Below are 13,515 nucleotides of genomic sequence, written 5' to 3'. Positions count from 1 at the left end.
TCTGATATAAGATCTGTAAGCTCTGTTATTCGTTCCATTATCGGTTAACTGTTCTGCAATTAATCATTTATGTAATAGCTTACTGTTTCTGTTTAATCGATTAAAACTGTTGCGTTAATCGATTATCCTGTTTCTGTTAATCGATTAAGATTGTTCTGTTAATCGATTATCTTCATCCTGTAATCGATTAATTAGGGGTGATTCAGCATTAAGTGTTGAGTTTCGAAAAGAGGTTATTCTAACCGCGACACCTATTCAACCCCCCCTTCTAGGTGTATTGTAACCACTGATACCTAACAGCAATGACTATCAAGAGATTGCATTCCCCCAAATATTTGTCAAACTTTATCTTCATTGGTGCAACCATTTCTCTCATGAAGTGATCTTAATCTTCCGATGCTTTATCAGTTATATCTTTTACCCTTGCAACTTCGGCAAGATACAAGTTTGCAATAGGATATTCACTGCCAGAAATCACATGAGTGGCAAGACTAAACACATGAAAAAGTCGACAAACTTTTTCAACTTTCTCCCAGTCTTCATTTGAAGGTCCATAATTATAATGAGGCTCTTTGTCTTTGTAAGATGCAAAGACAGTCTTAAACTTTAGAGCACATGATAGCATATCAAATGTGGAATTCCATCTAGTAGGACAATCAATGACAAGCTTCCTGTCTTTCAAATGCAAAGTTCAACCACATCACAATATTTTTTAACCTCAAGTCTTTGTGGTTGATATACTTCACACTTTCTTGAATGTTATAAACGACATCTTTGATCTCTTTAAGGCCATCTTGAACTAGTAAATTCAATATGTGTGCACAACATCTAACATGAAACAAGGCACCATCAAGAACTAACCTTGAGTCACATGATAGATTCTCTTTCCGGGTCTTCAAGCATGAGTCATTATAACTAGAATTATCAACCGAAATTGAAAACACATTTTCATCAATCCCCCATGATTTTAAACACTTGGAAATAGCATCAGCAACATCAACCCTGTGCCTTGGAGCAGGCACTTTTATAAAACTCAAAACTCTTTTCTGAAGCTTCCAACATGCATCAATGAAGTGACCAGTGATGACCATGTACTCAACAACTTGATGATTTGATCTCCATATATCTACAGTCAAGTTGATCTTGCCCACACTTCTTAACAATGCCTTCAAGCATTTCTTCTCCGCTTTGAATATTGCTATGCAATCATTTCTTATTGTTTTACAAGACATCTTCTGAAATTTTGGAATTCCATATTGAAATGCCCACATCATACCTTGAGCATCAACTATACTCAAAGGAAGTTCATGCATCATAATTGTAGAAGCAAGTGCTTCTCTCATCTTCCCATTAGAGTACCTAGCTCCTAGAGTCATAAACGGATTAGCTTAGTTATGTCGAAATGGAATAATTGGTTGCTTTTTTTGAGTAGCCAAATACATCCTTTTTGGTTGGCAAGTTTTAATATGTCGCAGCAGGTGGCCGGTGCTCCAACCCTTTCCAGTAATACTTAGTTTCTCTTTGCAGAATTTGCATTGAGCTTTCTTAATGCCTCTGGGAAATTCAATTTCATCAAAGTCATTACAAGATGGTGATGTTATAGTCCTCTTCCTCTTGCTCTTAATGGGACAATCCACTTGCTCACTTGAATTGACTGAAGCAGTTTTGACATTATGTTGTTGTTGATTTGAATTTCATGTTGTAGTTTCAGTAACAATGGTAGGAATAGATGAATTTGTACCCTCAAATGGATTAGACATTTTCTTACCTATAAAAATATTCACATGGTTAGAAAATAGAAAATTAGAAATTAAAGTGCATATATTATATACTTGTATGTCACATATTCAGTTTTTGGATTATCCTTATAGTATACTTGAAGTATAGTTTTTAATTTATAGTTAATCTATTATTAGTTTGATGATATAAGAGGGAAATCACTTTTGTAGAATTTATAAGTTAATCTATTTTTAAAAGTTATATTTGCATCTTCTCAAAAATTCACTTTGTTAAAATCACTTTTGTAGAATCACTTTAAAAGTTATATTTGCAGCTTCTTTGAGAAGTTATATTTGTGAACTTCTTAAAAATTTGGTTTAAATAAATTCTTTAGCCAATACAAATAGGTTGAAACTATAAAAAAATAACTTCTTTAGATACTAACTGATGTGTGTGCTCCTTATATTAACCGAAGTCTAATGTTGCTATTTTGAAACTAAAAATAACTCACAAACCTATGTTGCTATTTTATGTTGTCTCACTTTTCAAAACTGCAACTTTCTCACTTTCATAAATTACATCCCACTTTATATTTAGAATCATAAGTTTATAGATGAATGAAAGAAGGCAGAGAAAAAAGACAAATGAGGAAGTTTATTCAAACAATTGCATCATATCAAATACTTATTAAAAATCAGCACTAAACCAGTATGTTAATCACAAGCATATATAAGACAAACGTGATTCTATATTGGATAAGGTAGATAAATTACATGAAGGTGAGTCAATATTCTATGCTTTAAGATGAGAAGATGGTAACAATCAACAAATAATTAGTCACTCTCATATGAGATTTTGAAGGTGAGGCAATATAGATTAGGATTATTTTGAAACTTGCTTTTTTAGGGTTAGTCACTCTTACTTGCAAATTGCAATTTCAGGTTACACACTTATTCAATTAAAATTACATACTTGCATGGCTAGGGTTATGTACTTAAGCCCAAGTCTCGATAACTAAATGTCCAATTACTAAATAGCCCAATCTCTAAGTCATAGTGGATTTACATAAATTTTTTATTATTTAGTTTTTTGTGTACATATTATAAAAAATAAATTATAAATATATAATAACATTACTAGGCCGACCTCTTAGGCTTAATAGGTTTTTTTAAAAGCCCGAGTTTGACCCATTTAAGTTAAATAGGCTTCTGGAGAAGCCTAAGTCTGGCCTGTTTATTAAAAAGGTCTGGCCTGGCCTGACCTGTTACAGGCTAGGTATTAGGCCCCTAATAGGTGGCTTGACCTGTTTCCACCCTTAATTCTTGCATACTTTTTCATTTAAAGCAGACAGACAAAACATAGAACAAAACAGATGATAAATCAGATATGAAACATATGCTAATACATGATAATATGAATATTTAATCTAAAAAAGTTTAAAATTTATATGGTATGCATGACATGAATGAACTATTAAAACACAAAACCCCATCAAGCTTAGAAATTTACATTGTCCCCAATGTAAAAAACTAAACAATAAGAAAAAGAAAAGGAAAACTCACGAGTTAAGTAGGAAGTGTCCTTAACTCATATGCCAATTATAAGTGGTTGGCTTTATTAGATATTGTGAAAGTACCTGCAAAAGAAGACAAAAATGTCTCAAATGGCACATATGTCCTAGATGGACTATGTGCAAATACTCTACTTGAATGAGGCAACTAATAGGCACTATAGTGTTATCACTTTTCCATGTAATTGTTTTTAGAATTTATGATTTTTCTTTGTGGCCGACACTATATACATCTCCCTACGAAGGTTCTAAATTCAAGGAGGCACTCAATTCGACACTAAAATTAATGAATTAAAAAATGTACATTCAGCGTGGGTTGCCTCCCACGAAGCGCTTATTTAATATCATTAGCTTGATGGTTGATACTTGCACATCACACATGATCCCTTGCACTCATACCCGAGGGTGGAGGGAGTGTTTTTACTTTCATTTTAGGTGTTTTCCCTTTCTCCCAATTATCAGATTTAGGTGTGATCCTCTAGCTCTCCTCATGCGGGTTGCATGGGAGTGTTGAGCCTACATTTATAGATTCACTACCCTTAGCCACCTCCTCATCGAAAATTGATGTGTCACCATCCAACATGTTTCTCTCCAAGAGATTCTCATATTTCACTTTAGGCACTTCCTCTTTCACTACTTGGTTCAACATATCAACCCTACAACATGAGTCCTCAAGAGAAGCTTGTATAATAAATTTAGCAATATCAAATTCAACCTTTTCATCCCCTATGATTAGAGAAAGTTTTCAATTTTTAACATCAATTATAGAACCAGAGGTAACCAAAAATGGTCTACCTAGTACGATTCGAACATCCTCCAATATGCCTATAAGGAATTTAACTGAATATTGTACACCAGAGTCTCTCATTGGATGATGCCTCCTCTCATTCGCCCATTGGTGATAATTAGAAACCATATTATTCATGATTTTTGAAGCAACATCAATTTCGTTGCACATAAAGGCACCATCTGTTGAAGAGTCCAACAATTGTTGTGAGGTAAAGTCTAGCCCACTGTAGAAGTTTTGGACCAGCATCCAAGGTGGAATACAATGATTAGGGCAAGCTGAAGTCAACTCATTTAATCTTTCCCAAGCTTCAACAATTGAGTCCTCATCCTTTTGACTGAAGTTTTGGATGAGGTGCCTATAGTGCACAGTTTTGGAAGGAGGAAAATGTTTGTTGAGAAAACTCTCCTCCTAAGTTTGCCATGTTGCTTGAATTTCAGCATTTTGATTTATAAGCCATGTCTTAGCTCTGTCTCTAAAGGAATATGGAAACATTCAGAGACGAATGACATCTTTAGAAGCCCCATGGATCCTTATAGTTTCACATAATTCCAAGAACTGATCAATATGGGCATTTGGATCTTCATGAGCTCCTTCTCCAAATTGGTTTTGCATCACCATTTGGATCAAAGCAGACGGTGAAGAAAAGTTCTCTGTCTCAATAGCTGGGAAGATTATTCCAAGACATGAACTACGAGCATTAGGGGTTGCATAGTCGTAAAGCAGTTTTTCATATCGTTTAGCCATTGTTTGTACACATACACGTCTTTCTCTTGCTCTATCTCTTAGTTGTCTTCTTCTTCTACGGAAAGTCTTTTCTAGATCTAAGTAGTAATTTGAACTTTTCATAAACCAAATGGGCAACCTTTAGATGTACCAAGAAAAAGGAAAACGCATAATACACTAAAGTAAAGTAATGAATTAATTGAGAATTAAAGAAATTTTGACACAGTCCCCGGCAACAACGTTAATAACTTGATAGGCAAATCGCAAGTGCACGATTATGTCATCGAGTAATAAAATATCGATCCCACGAGGACTGGAAAATTCCTTTAATTATAATAATTAATTTATACTTAACTCAAAGAGGAATTAAAAGTGAATTTAGAACAATTGAACAGTTGACAAGAATAATTATGAAAACATTAAAAATGATTGAAATATAATTTATGAAGAGTTCTCAGGATAAGGGTTACCGCCTTTATACTTTCAAATCCTTGTTTTGCTCCTTTTCATGAACTTTAAGTTGTGAGGGTGAATTGATCTTTGATATGCGTCATCCTCTCTCGAGCTTCGATACGTGTACTGAATTGAAGTTGCACATACTCTCGTGGTGTGATTATCAATCAAATCCTTTACTTGGATCTTTCTGTCCAATCACTTCGTAGCAATCCAAGGTGAATTCCAGAAACCTCAAGAATCCTAATACTACTCTCGTGAATTAGGATTCTAGTTTGAATAATTTAATGATCAGATAATTGGGTTCACCTCTCGGTGGCAAATAGTCAAAGGATGTCATCAATGATTAACCTACTTAGTTTTGATGAAGACTGTGAGTTAAATGGAAGCTTGAAGACTTGGACATCACCACAAACAACATGCCTAAAACTCAAGGTCAACATTGTGGAACTTAGGATTACTTTATTACTCTCTTCCTAAGATGTTTGCCCACTGTTGAGTTTAGGTTAGGTAAACCCAAGATGGAAGTCTCACAAAAGTCTAAAATAAAAATCATATAGGTTGAGGCATTACATCTAAGTATATATATAAATATATGATAAATAAGATTCATACATCTGCATTAGGCATACATGGTTTTTATGCATAAAAGAATCATCCATTTCAAAATCATGTGTTGCATGTTCTTTCATCATATAAAATGTTTACCATCATTTAAGAATAACCATATTCATACATATTAATCGATTAACATGATTGATAATCAATTATATCTTGTTGAAATCTGTTAATGATTATGGAATGGAATACTCGATTAAAAGGAGTTATAGTAGCTAACCTCCCAGAATTTATGGCTTATTAATCGTTTAAGGAGTTTGATAATCGATTAAGCCATAACTGAAAAACTATTTTCATAAGCACGTTAATCGATTAACATGATATATAATTGATTAACATTTGTTACATTCAGTTACATATAAAATCTATTATTTTAATAAATGTGCATAATTCATAGATTTCAATTTTTAAATTGAGAAAAGGAGAAAACCCAAGATTCTCATAGCTGAATTTTCAAAGCATCTTGCTTATCTTTGAAAGATTTCTTTCATAGTTTTCTTAGAGAGAAAAGATAGAGAAAAGAGAGAATGTCTTTTCATAGTGCTGTAATTTTTCATTCATTTGAAAATCTCTACATAAACTTCATATTTAGTTTAAGGCTGGTTGTGAGATTTACGTAGAGTGTTGTAGAGCCGATATTAGAGTTTTATTAGTGCATTAAGTGTGCAAATATCTTGGAAACTATTCTGTTACACAAGGATAATTCTCGTGATGTGTTAGTATCATCACATTAGAGAATTGATTGTCTTCACGGAGCAGGAAGCCTTGGATCGAGCGATACTTCGGGTGGGGCCAGATTTCCGAACTGTATGGTATCCTAGCAGGCATATAAAGTGGTCAAACCGAGCGTGTAGGCTCAACAGGTTCTAGAAGGAAGTTCTTGCTAGGTGTATTGGAAGAGTGCTTGTTGTCAAACATTTGTTTCTGATAGTGAAGAAAACTCTCCCAAGATCAGAAGAGGAGGCCTGGATGTAGTTCGCAAGTGGACTCGCAAACGAACCAGGATAAAAATCCTTGATCACTTTCTCTTTCCCTGTCTCTTTTACGATTCTGTCTTTATTTGTTTTCTGTTTCAATTTCATTTTGTAATTTGTGCTAATTGTTGATAATCTACATATAATCAAGAATCAATTTAGGACGGTAAAGATCAGTAATCATCACTATTTTCATTCTAAGAAAAATCTGTTTGTCAAAGAATCAAGAATCAGCATAATTGATTGATGCTAATCATAATCGATTTAGACAATTGTCCATAATCGATTAATCCTGTTATTAATCAATTAACTACAACAATTTTCTATTCTGATTTAAAAGATAAATTAGAAAAGTTCATTTATAGTAGTCAAAACCTGGACAACTTACTTGTTGCATCTAGAAATGTAGGTAATCATGGAGGTCTAGGCTACAAACCTAAGAATAGAAGAAAACTATATAGAAGACAAGTAGCTCACATGCATAATAGGTTTAATAATAACATGTCTACTTGATTTTATTGTGGTACATATGGTCATACATCTATATCATGCTATATTAAAAAATATGGTGTGCCAAGTGGCAAATATGTATGGGTGCAAAAAGGACTAGATACCTTGGTTACTAACAAAAAGGGACCCAATATAACTTGGGTACCCAAACAAGCCAAGTAAATGGTTTTGCAAGTATGCCTTCAGACATAAGGAAATCATTGATAATTGAATATTGGATGTTCAAGGAATTTGATGAGTGATCGATCAAAGGCTCTTGATCTATCACTCAAGGATAAAGTAAATTAAATGAGCAGCATAATATTAGCTCATCCAACAAAAGTACGAGATGAACAAATGCAAAGAAGCAATAACAGCTATGGGTTAATCCTAAAATTTCAATAAGGATGAAAGAGGTAAAGCTATAGAGGTAACAAACTATCGAGACTTAATTGATTCGTTGTTATATCTAACTTTTAGTAGTCCCAATATCATGTTTAGTGTATGTATGTGCGCAAGATACCAAGCTTCACCTAAGGAATCTTACATTAGTGTTGTAAAACGTATGATGAAGTATCTTAAAGGAACATTTTCTATGGGTTTATGGTATCCTAGGGACGCCTCTTTATCCTTGATAGGATATTCCGATTCTGACTTCATGGGATGCAAGTTGGAGCTAGAAAAGTACTAGTGGAACTTGCCATCTTTTGGGCAGCTCCTTAGTATCATGACGTAGTAAGAAGCAAGCATATGTTGCTTTGTCTATCGCTGAAGCGGAATATATTATCGGTGGCGTGTTTTGCGCTCAGATATTATGGATGAAGCAACAACTATTAGACTTTCGTTTAAAACTTGTGAAAATACCGATAAAATGTGATAACACTAGTGTCATAAATCTATCAAAGAACCTCATTCTGCATTCTAGAACTAAGCATATTGAGATTAGACATCACTTTTTAAGATATCATGTTCAAAAAGGTGATTGTATACTTTAATTTGTTGAAACCTCGAAGCAATTGGCAGATATTTTCACCAAGCTCATTCCACGGGATACATCCTTTTTGTTACGTAGAGAACTTGACATACTTGATGTAAAATATCTAAACTAATTTGTTTTTAAGGAATTGTATGCCTTTTCTTGATCTTTAATATTTGCTTATAAGTGATATATGTTATGAATGCATGATTCCTATGCTCAAACTGTCTTTATGAATGTTCTTATGCTTCTTTAGTGTGTCATATACCTTTTAGGTTAGTATCTTAGGAATAGCATCTTTGCATACTCTAGAAATCTCTAAAATGCACTAAAATTTGGGTTAGTTCTGTCAATAATCGATTCTTTTATGTCTTAATCGATTAATTTGAGTTCTAGTAACCAGAAAATAAATTTTTATCTTGTTTTAATCGAGTAACGAGTGTCTTAATCGATTATCTAGGCTCAAAATTCTAAAAATTTGAAAATTTTAAATTCGTTCATCGATTAACAACTACATATATTCTATTAACGGTAGTAGTATATCAGTTTTAAGTGTCATTTTGGGTCATTGCAAATTAGAACCGTAAATCCTCTTTGTTTCCCCCTTATGAATCTTTTCTCAAATTGAGTGTTCTTAACCTATTCAATAGCAAAGCCGAACACTATCACATATTTCCATCTTTCTATAATCCCCAAATTTCTACTGAATATGAAAGCCTTACCTTTTCTCATTTTTTAGAAACCCTAAATCCCAAAACCAAAAAATCGATTAATCATCTCCATACCATAAAAAATGAGTGAACCATATACAATGAGAGTGAAGCACACTGCCAAACATTTAAGAGGCGTTGAAAAATGTTCCTCTTCTGCTCAAGGTAGAAGAAAGAATCGCGGTGATCCCTACTACTCTCCTATACTCCGAGAAGCTCGTTTAGCCAAGCTCCAAGGGAGAAAACAAACATACATTCGATATGCGGCGTGGCTAGTCCAACAAGGATTTGAGTTCCCACATGGATTGGAAACCCACATAGCAAATATATTTCTGGATTTAAGAGGTAAGATTTATCCTTCGCTCATTCAGGAATTCTACAACAACTTTAGATATCAGGATGGGATTTATTCATCGATGGTAATGGAAAAAATTATAGTTTTGGATGAGGAATTATTTCTGGACGTTGGAGGATTATTAAGCGATGAATCCATGCTAGGAGATTGCAACAATGAGTTATGAGACTCATTTGATGCTATTGAAATGTATAATTCATGCTTAAGAGGACCTCACTTATTTGTACACGGAGAATTGACCAAAGCAGGGTCATTATCCGTTGAAAACTGACTCTTGCATCATCTGATTGTGTAAATTTTAGTTCAAAGAAACACTAACCATGCTCAACCCACAATCAACGATCTCATGCTAATGTTTGCCATAAGGGAAGACATTGCGATAAATTGGACTTATGAAATCTTGAAAGTGATGAATGGAATAGCTTCATCTTCATCAAGGTTGCTTGCCTATGATATTTTCATCTCCCGTGTCATTGACTACTATGAAATTGACACATTAGATGTGGATACAATGACTACAAATTCTAGAGAGCACCTTGTCAGTGACAACCATACTCAAAAGATGGGCTTATACAAGTTTGGAAATGAATGGAAATATTAAGAGGATCATAATGCCGACGTGAATGCAGACATACCAGATAAAGATATTGCTGACAATCCTCATGAGCCAAACCCCGAGCAACCACAAACTGAGGCAAATGTTGAGCCTTAGGAACCATCTTTTAGACTTGAACACTTGTATGCTACGGAACATCACCTAAATGCGCGAATTAATGACCACTTTCAGTTTTTGAGAGACTCTATGGCAGCTGAGTTCCAGCAGCAGCAGGAGAGGTTATCCGAGGAACTTGACTGCATCGTCTTCATTGTGCGCGCCACACATGGATACTCATCACCACCACCTCAAGAATAGCCTAGATAGGATTTTGTAGAGTCTAGGGTGTGTGTGAATGATTTTCAGATTGAATTTTGTTGTTGGTTGTATTTTGTTTCGAACTTCCTATGTACTTCATGCCCTTTCTTTGTAAATTTTCGTGATCTTGTTATTAACTTCGATTATGTTTGAATTATTGAGTGAGCTTTTGACTATATCTAGCTTATGTGTTACTTTAATTGAATGGTTAATATGTCCTTTATGTGACTTATCATATATACCATTAACCATTCTATGTTACACTGGCCAAATTACACAAATGGATATATCTCACAATTCATTTCTACCATAATCTGATTTTATACTAAATAATCGATTAACTCCATGCATATAATCGATTAATGATAAAAATTGTGTACCTGATTAATTCTTCTGAGACTACTTAATCAATTATCTTTGATTACTTAATCGATTAAGACCAGAACTTTTTTTGAAAATCTTTCCTTGCTTTTAGCTATTACTATCATATAATATCATAGCTTTTTGATCATGCCAAAAGGGGAAGAAAGTATTACTTGAGTTGTTTTGCAGGTTGTATTAAGCTTTCATATGTAATATTGAAATGCTACCCTTGTGTCACCTCTTACATGGTTTGAGGGGAAGAACAAAGTGAAGGGGGACCAGCGCATTCTAATTCAACCATTGCAAACACATTTTGTTTAGTATCAAGCCATTAAACAGAAGATTTGTTTTAGAGAGTTTCTCATCACCAAAAATGAGGAGATTGAAATGGCAAATAGTCAAAGGATGTCATCAATGATTAACCTACTTAGTTTTGATGAAGACAAAGATTTAAATGAAAGCTTGAAGACTTGGACATCACCAGAAACAACAAGCTGAAAACTCAAGGTCAACATCGTAGAACTTAGGATTACTTTATTAGTCTAGAGTTCTAAGATGGTTGCCTAGTGTTGAGTATAGGTTAGGTAAACCAAGATGGAAGTCTCACAGGAGTCTAAAATGAAAATCATATAGGATGAGGCATTACATCTAAGTGTGTGTGTATATATATATATATATATATATATATATATATATATATATATATACATTTGCATTAGGCATACATGGTTTTTGTGCATAAAAGAATCATCTATTTCAAAATCATGTGTTGCATGTGCTTTCATCATATTAAATGTTTACCATGCATTTAATAAAAATCATTTTCATACATATTAATCGATGAACATGATTGATAATCAATTATATCTTATTGAAATTCGTTAATCGATTATGGAATGATATAATCGATTAAAAGGAGTTACAGTAGCTAACCTCCCAGGATTTATGGCTTATTAATCGATTAAGGAGTTTGATAATTGATTAAGCCAAAACTGAAAAGCTATTTTCATAAGCACGTTAGTCGATTAATGTGGTATATAATCGATTAACATTTGTTACAGTCAGTTACATATAAAAGTTATTATTTTAACAAATGTGCCTAATTCATAGATTTCAATTTTTCCATTGAGAAAAGGAGAAAACCTAAGATTTTCATAGTTGAATTTTCAAAGTATCTTGCTTATCTTTGAAAGATTTATAGTATAGTTTTCTTAGAGAGAAAAGAGAGAATTTATTTTCATAGTGCTGTAATTTTTCATTCATTTAAAAAACCCTGTATAACTTCACATTTAGTTTAAGGCTGGTTGTGACATTTTTGTAGAGGGTCGTAGAGCCGATATTAGAGTTTTATCAGCGCATTAAATGTGCAAATAACTCGGCAACTATTATGTTACACAAGGATAGTTCTCATGGTGTGTTAGTATCATCACATTAGAGAATTGTAATCAAACATTTCTTTCCGATAGTGAAGAAAAATTTCACAAGATCAGAATGGGAGGTCTGGATGTAGTTTGCAAGTGGACCCACAAATGAATCAGGATAAAAATCCTTGAGCACTTTCTCTTTCCCTATCTCTTTTACGATTTTGCCTATATTTGTTTTCTATTTCAATTAATTATGTGCTTTGTGCTAATTGTTGATAACATGCATGTAATCAAGAATCAATTTAAGATAGTAAAGATCAGTAATCATCATTATTTTCATAGCAAGAAAAATCTATTTTCAAATAATCAAGAATCAACATAATCGATTAACGCTAACCATAATCGATTAAGAAAACTGTGAATAATCAATTAACCATGTTATTAATCAATTAACTGCAACAATTTTTTGTTCTGCGCACAAATCGGAAAGGCGAGATTAGTGATCCGCTACACCTATTCACCCCCATCTATGTGTGTTTTACCTTACTGGTATCCAACACTTGATAGAGCAAATCGTAAGTGCACGATTATGTTGTCAAGTAATAAAATATTGATCTCACGAGGACTGGAAAATTCATTTAATTATAACAATTAATTTATAATTAACTCAAAGAAGAATTAAAAGTGAATTTAGAACAATTGAACAGTTGGCAAGAATAATTATAAAAATATTAAAAGTGATTGAAATCTAATTTAGGAAGAGTTCCCAAGATAAGGGTTACCGTCTTTATAGTCGTAAATCCTTGTTTTGTTACTTTTCATAAACTTTAAGTTGTGGGGGTGAATTGCTCTTTGATATGAGTCATCCTCTCTCAAGATCTAGTACGTGTACTCAATTGAAGTCGCACCTACTCTCATGGTACAATTATCAACCAAATCTTTTACTTGGATCTTTCTATACAATCACTTCTTATCAACCCAAGGTGAATTCCAAAAACCCCGAGAATCCTAATACTACTCTCGTGAATTAGAATTCTAGTTTGAATAATTGAATGGTCAGGTACTTGGGTTTACCTCTCGGTCCTTCCTCAATGTATCTAAGAGGTTTTATTTGTGGGTCAGACAACTCACACAAATAAAACACAGTTTAATTATTCAAATCACAACACTCACTGAAATAGAAGTAAGAACACATGTTTATTAAATGTTAAAGGGCATCACCCTAATCCTAGAAACAAAGGGAATTACTCAGTCATAATGGAGAAGAGAATACCAAATTCTAAATTAGAGAAGTATAAAATGTAAAGTATTCAATCCTTAAGGGAGAACCATCATTTATCCTAATTACAAAATATTGGGCTAAGCCCAACAAAACAAAATCTTAAAAATAGGAATAGAATATAACATCCATGACTTCTTTTGGCCTTTCAATTGGTCTCACATAGTCTCAACATTGAATTACATCTTCTCGCACCCAATCTCTACTCTTTTTGGCTTC

The 13,515-nt window shown here is 33.5% G+C and overlaps 1 protein-coding gene across 1 annotated transcript; it reads right to left on the bottom strand.

Annotated features, from left to right (window-relative positions):
• LOC109326684 (zinc finger BED domain-containing protein RICESLEEPER 2-like) lies at nt 386-1,376 on the bottom strand. Its single transcript, XM_019559424.1, has 2 exons — nt 718-1,376; nt 386-671 (listed from the first exon to the last, which is right to left on the bottom strand). Exons 1-2 carry the CDS (start codon nt 1,374-1,376, stop codon nt 386-388), a joined length of 945 nt encoding a protein of 314 aa, XP_019414969.1.

This window comes from Lupinus angustifolius, chromosome LG02 (genome assembly GCF_001865875.1).
Source record: "Lupinus angustifolius cultivar Tanjil chromosome LG02, LupAngTanjil_v1.0, whole genome shotgun sequence".
Taxonomy (NCBI): domain Eukaryota; kingdom Viridiplantae; phylum Streptophyta; class Magnoliopsida; order Fabales; family Fabaceae; genus Lupinus; species Lupinus angustifolius.
Note: the sequence above shows the minus strand (reverse complement) of the source record. Positions and strands in the feature narration are given on the sequence as shown.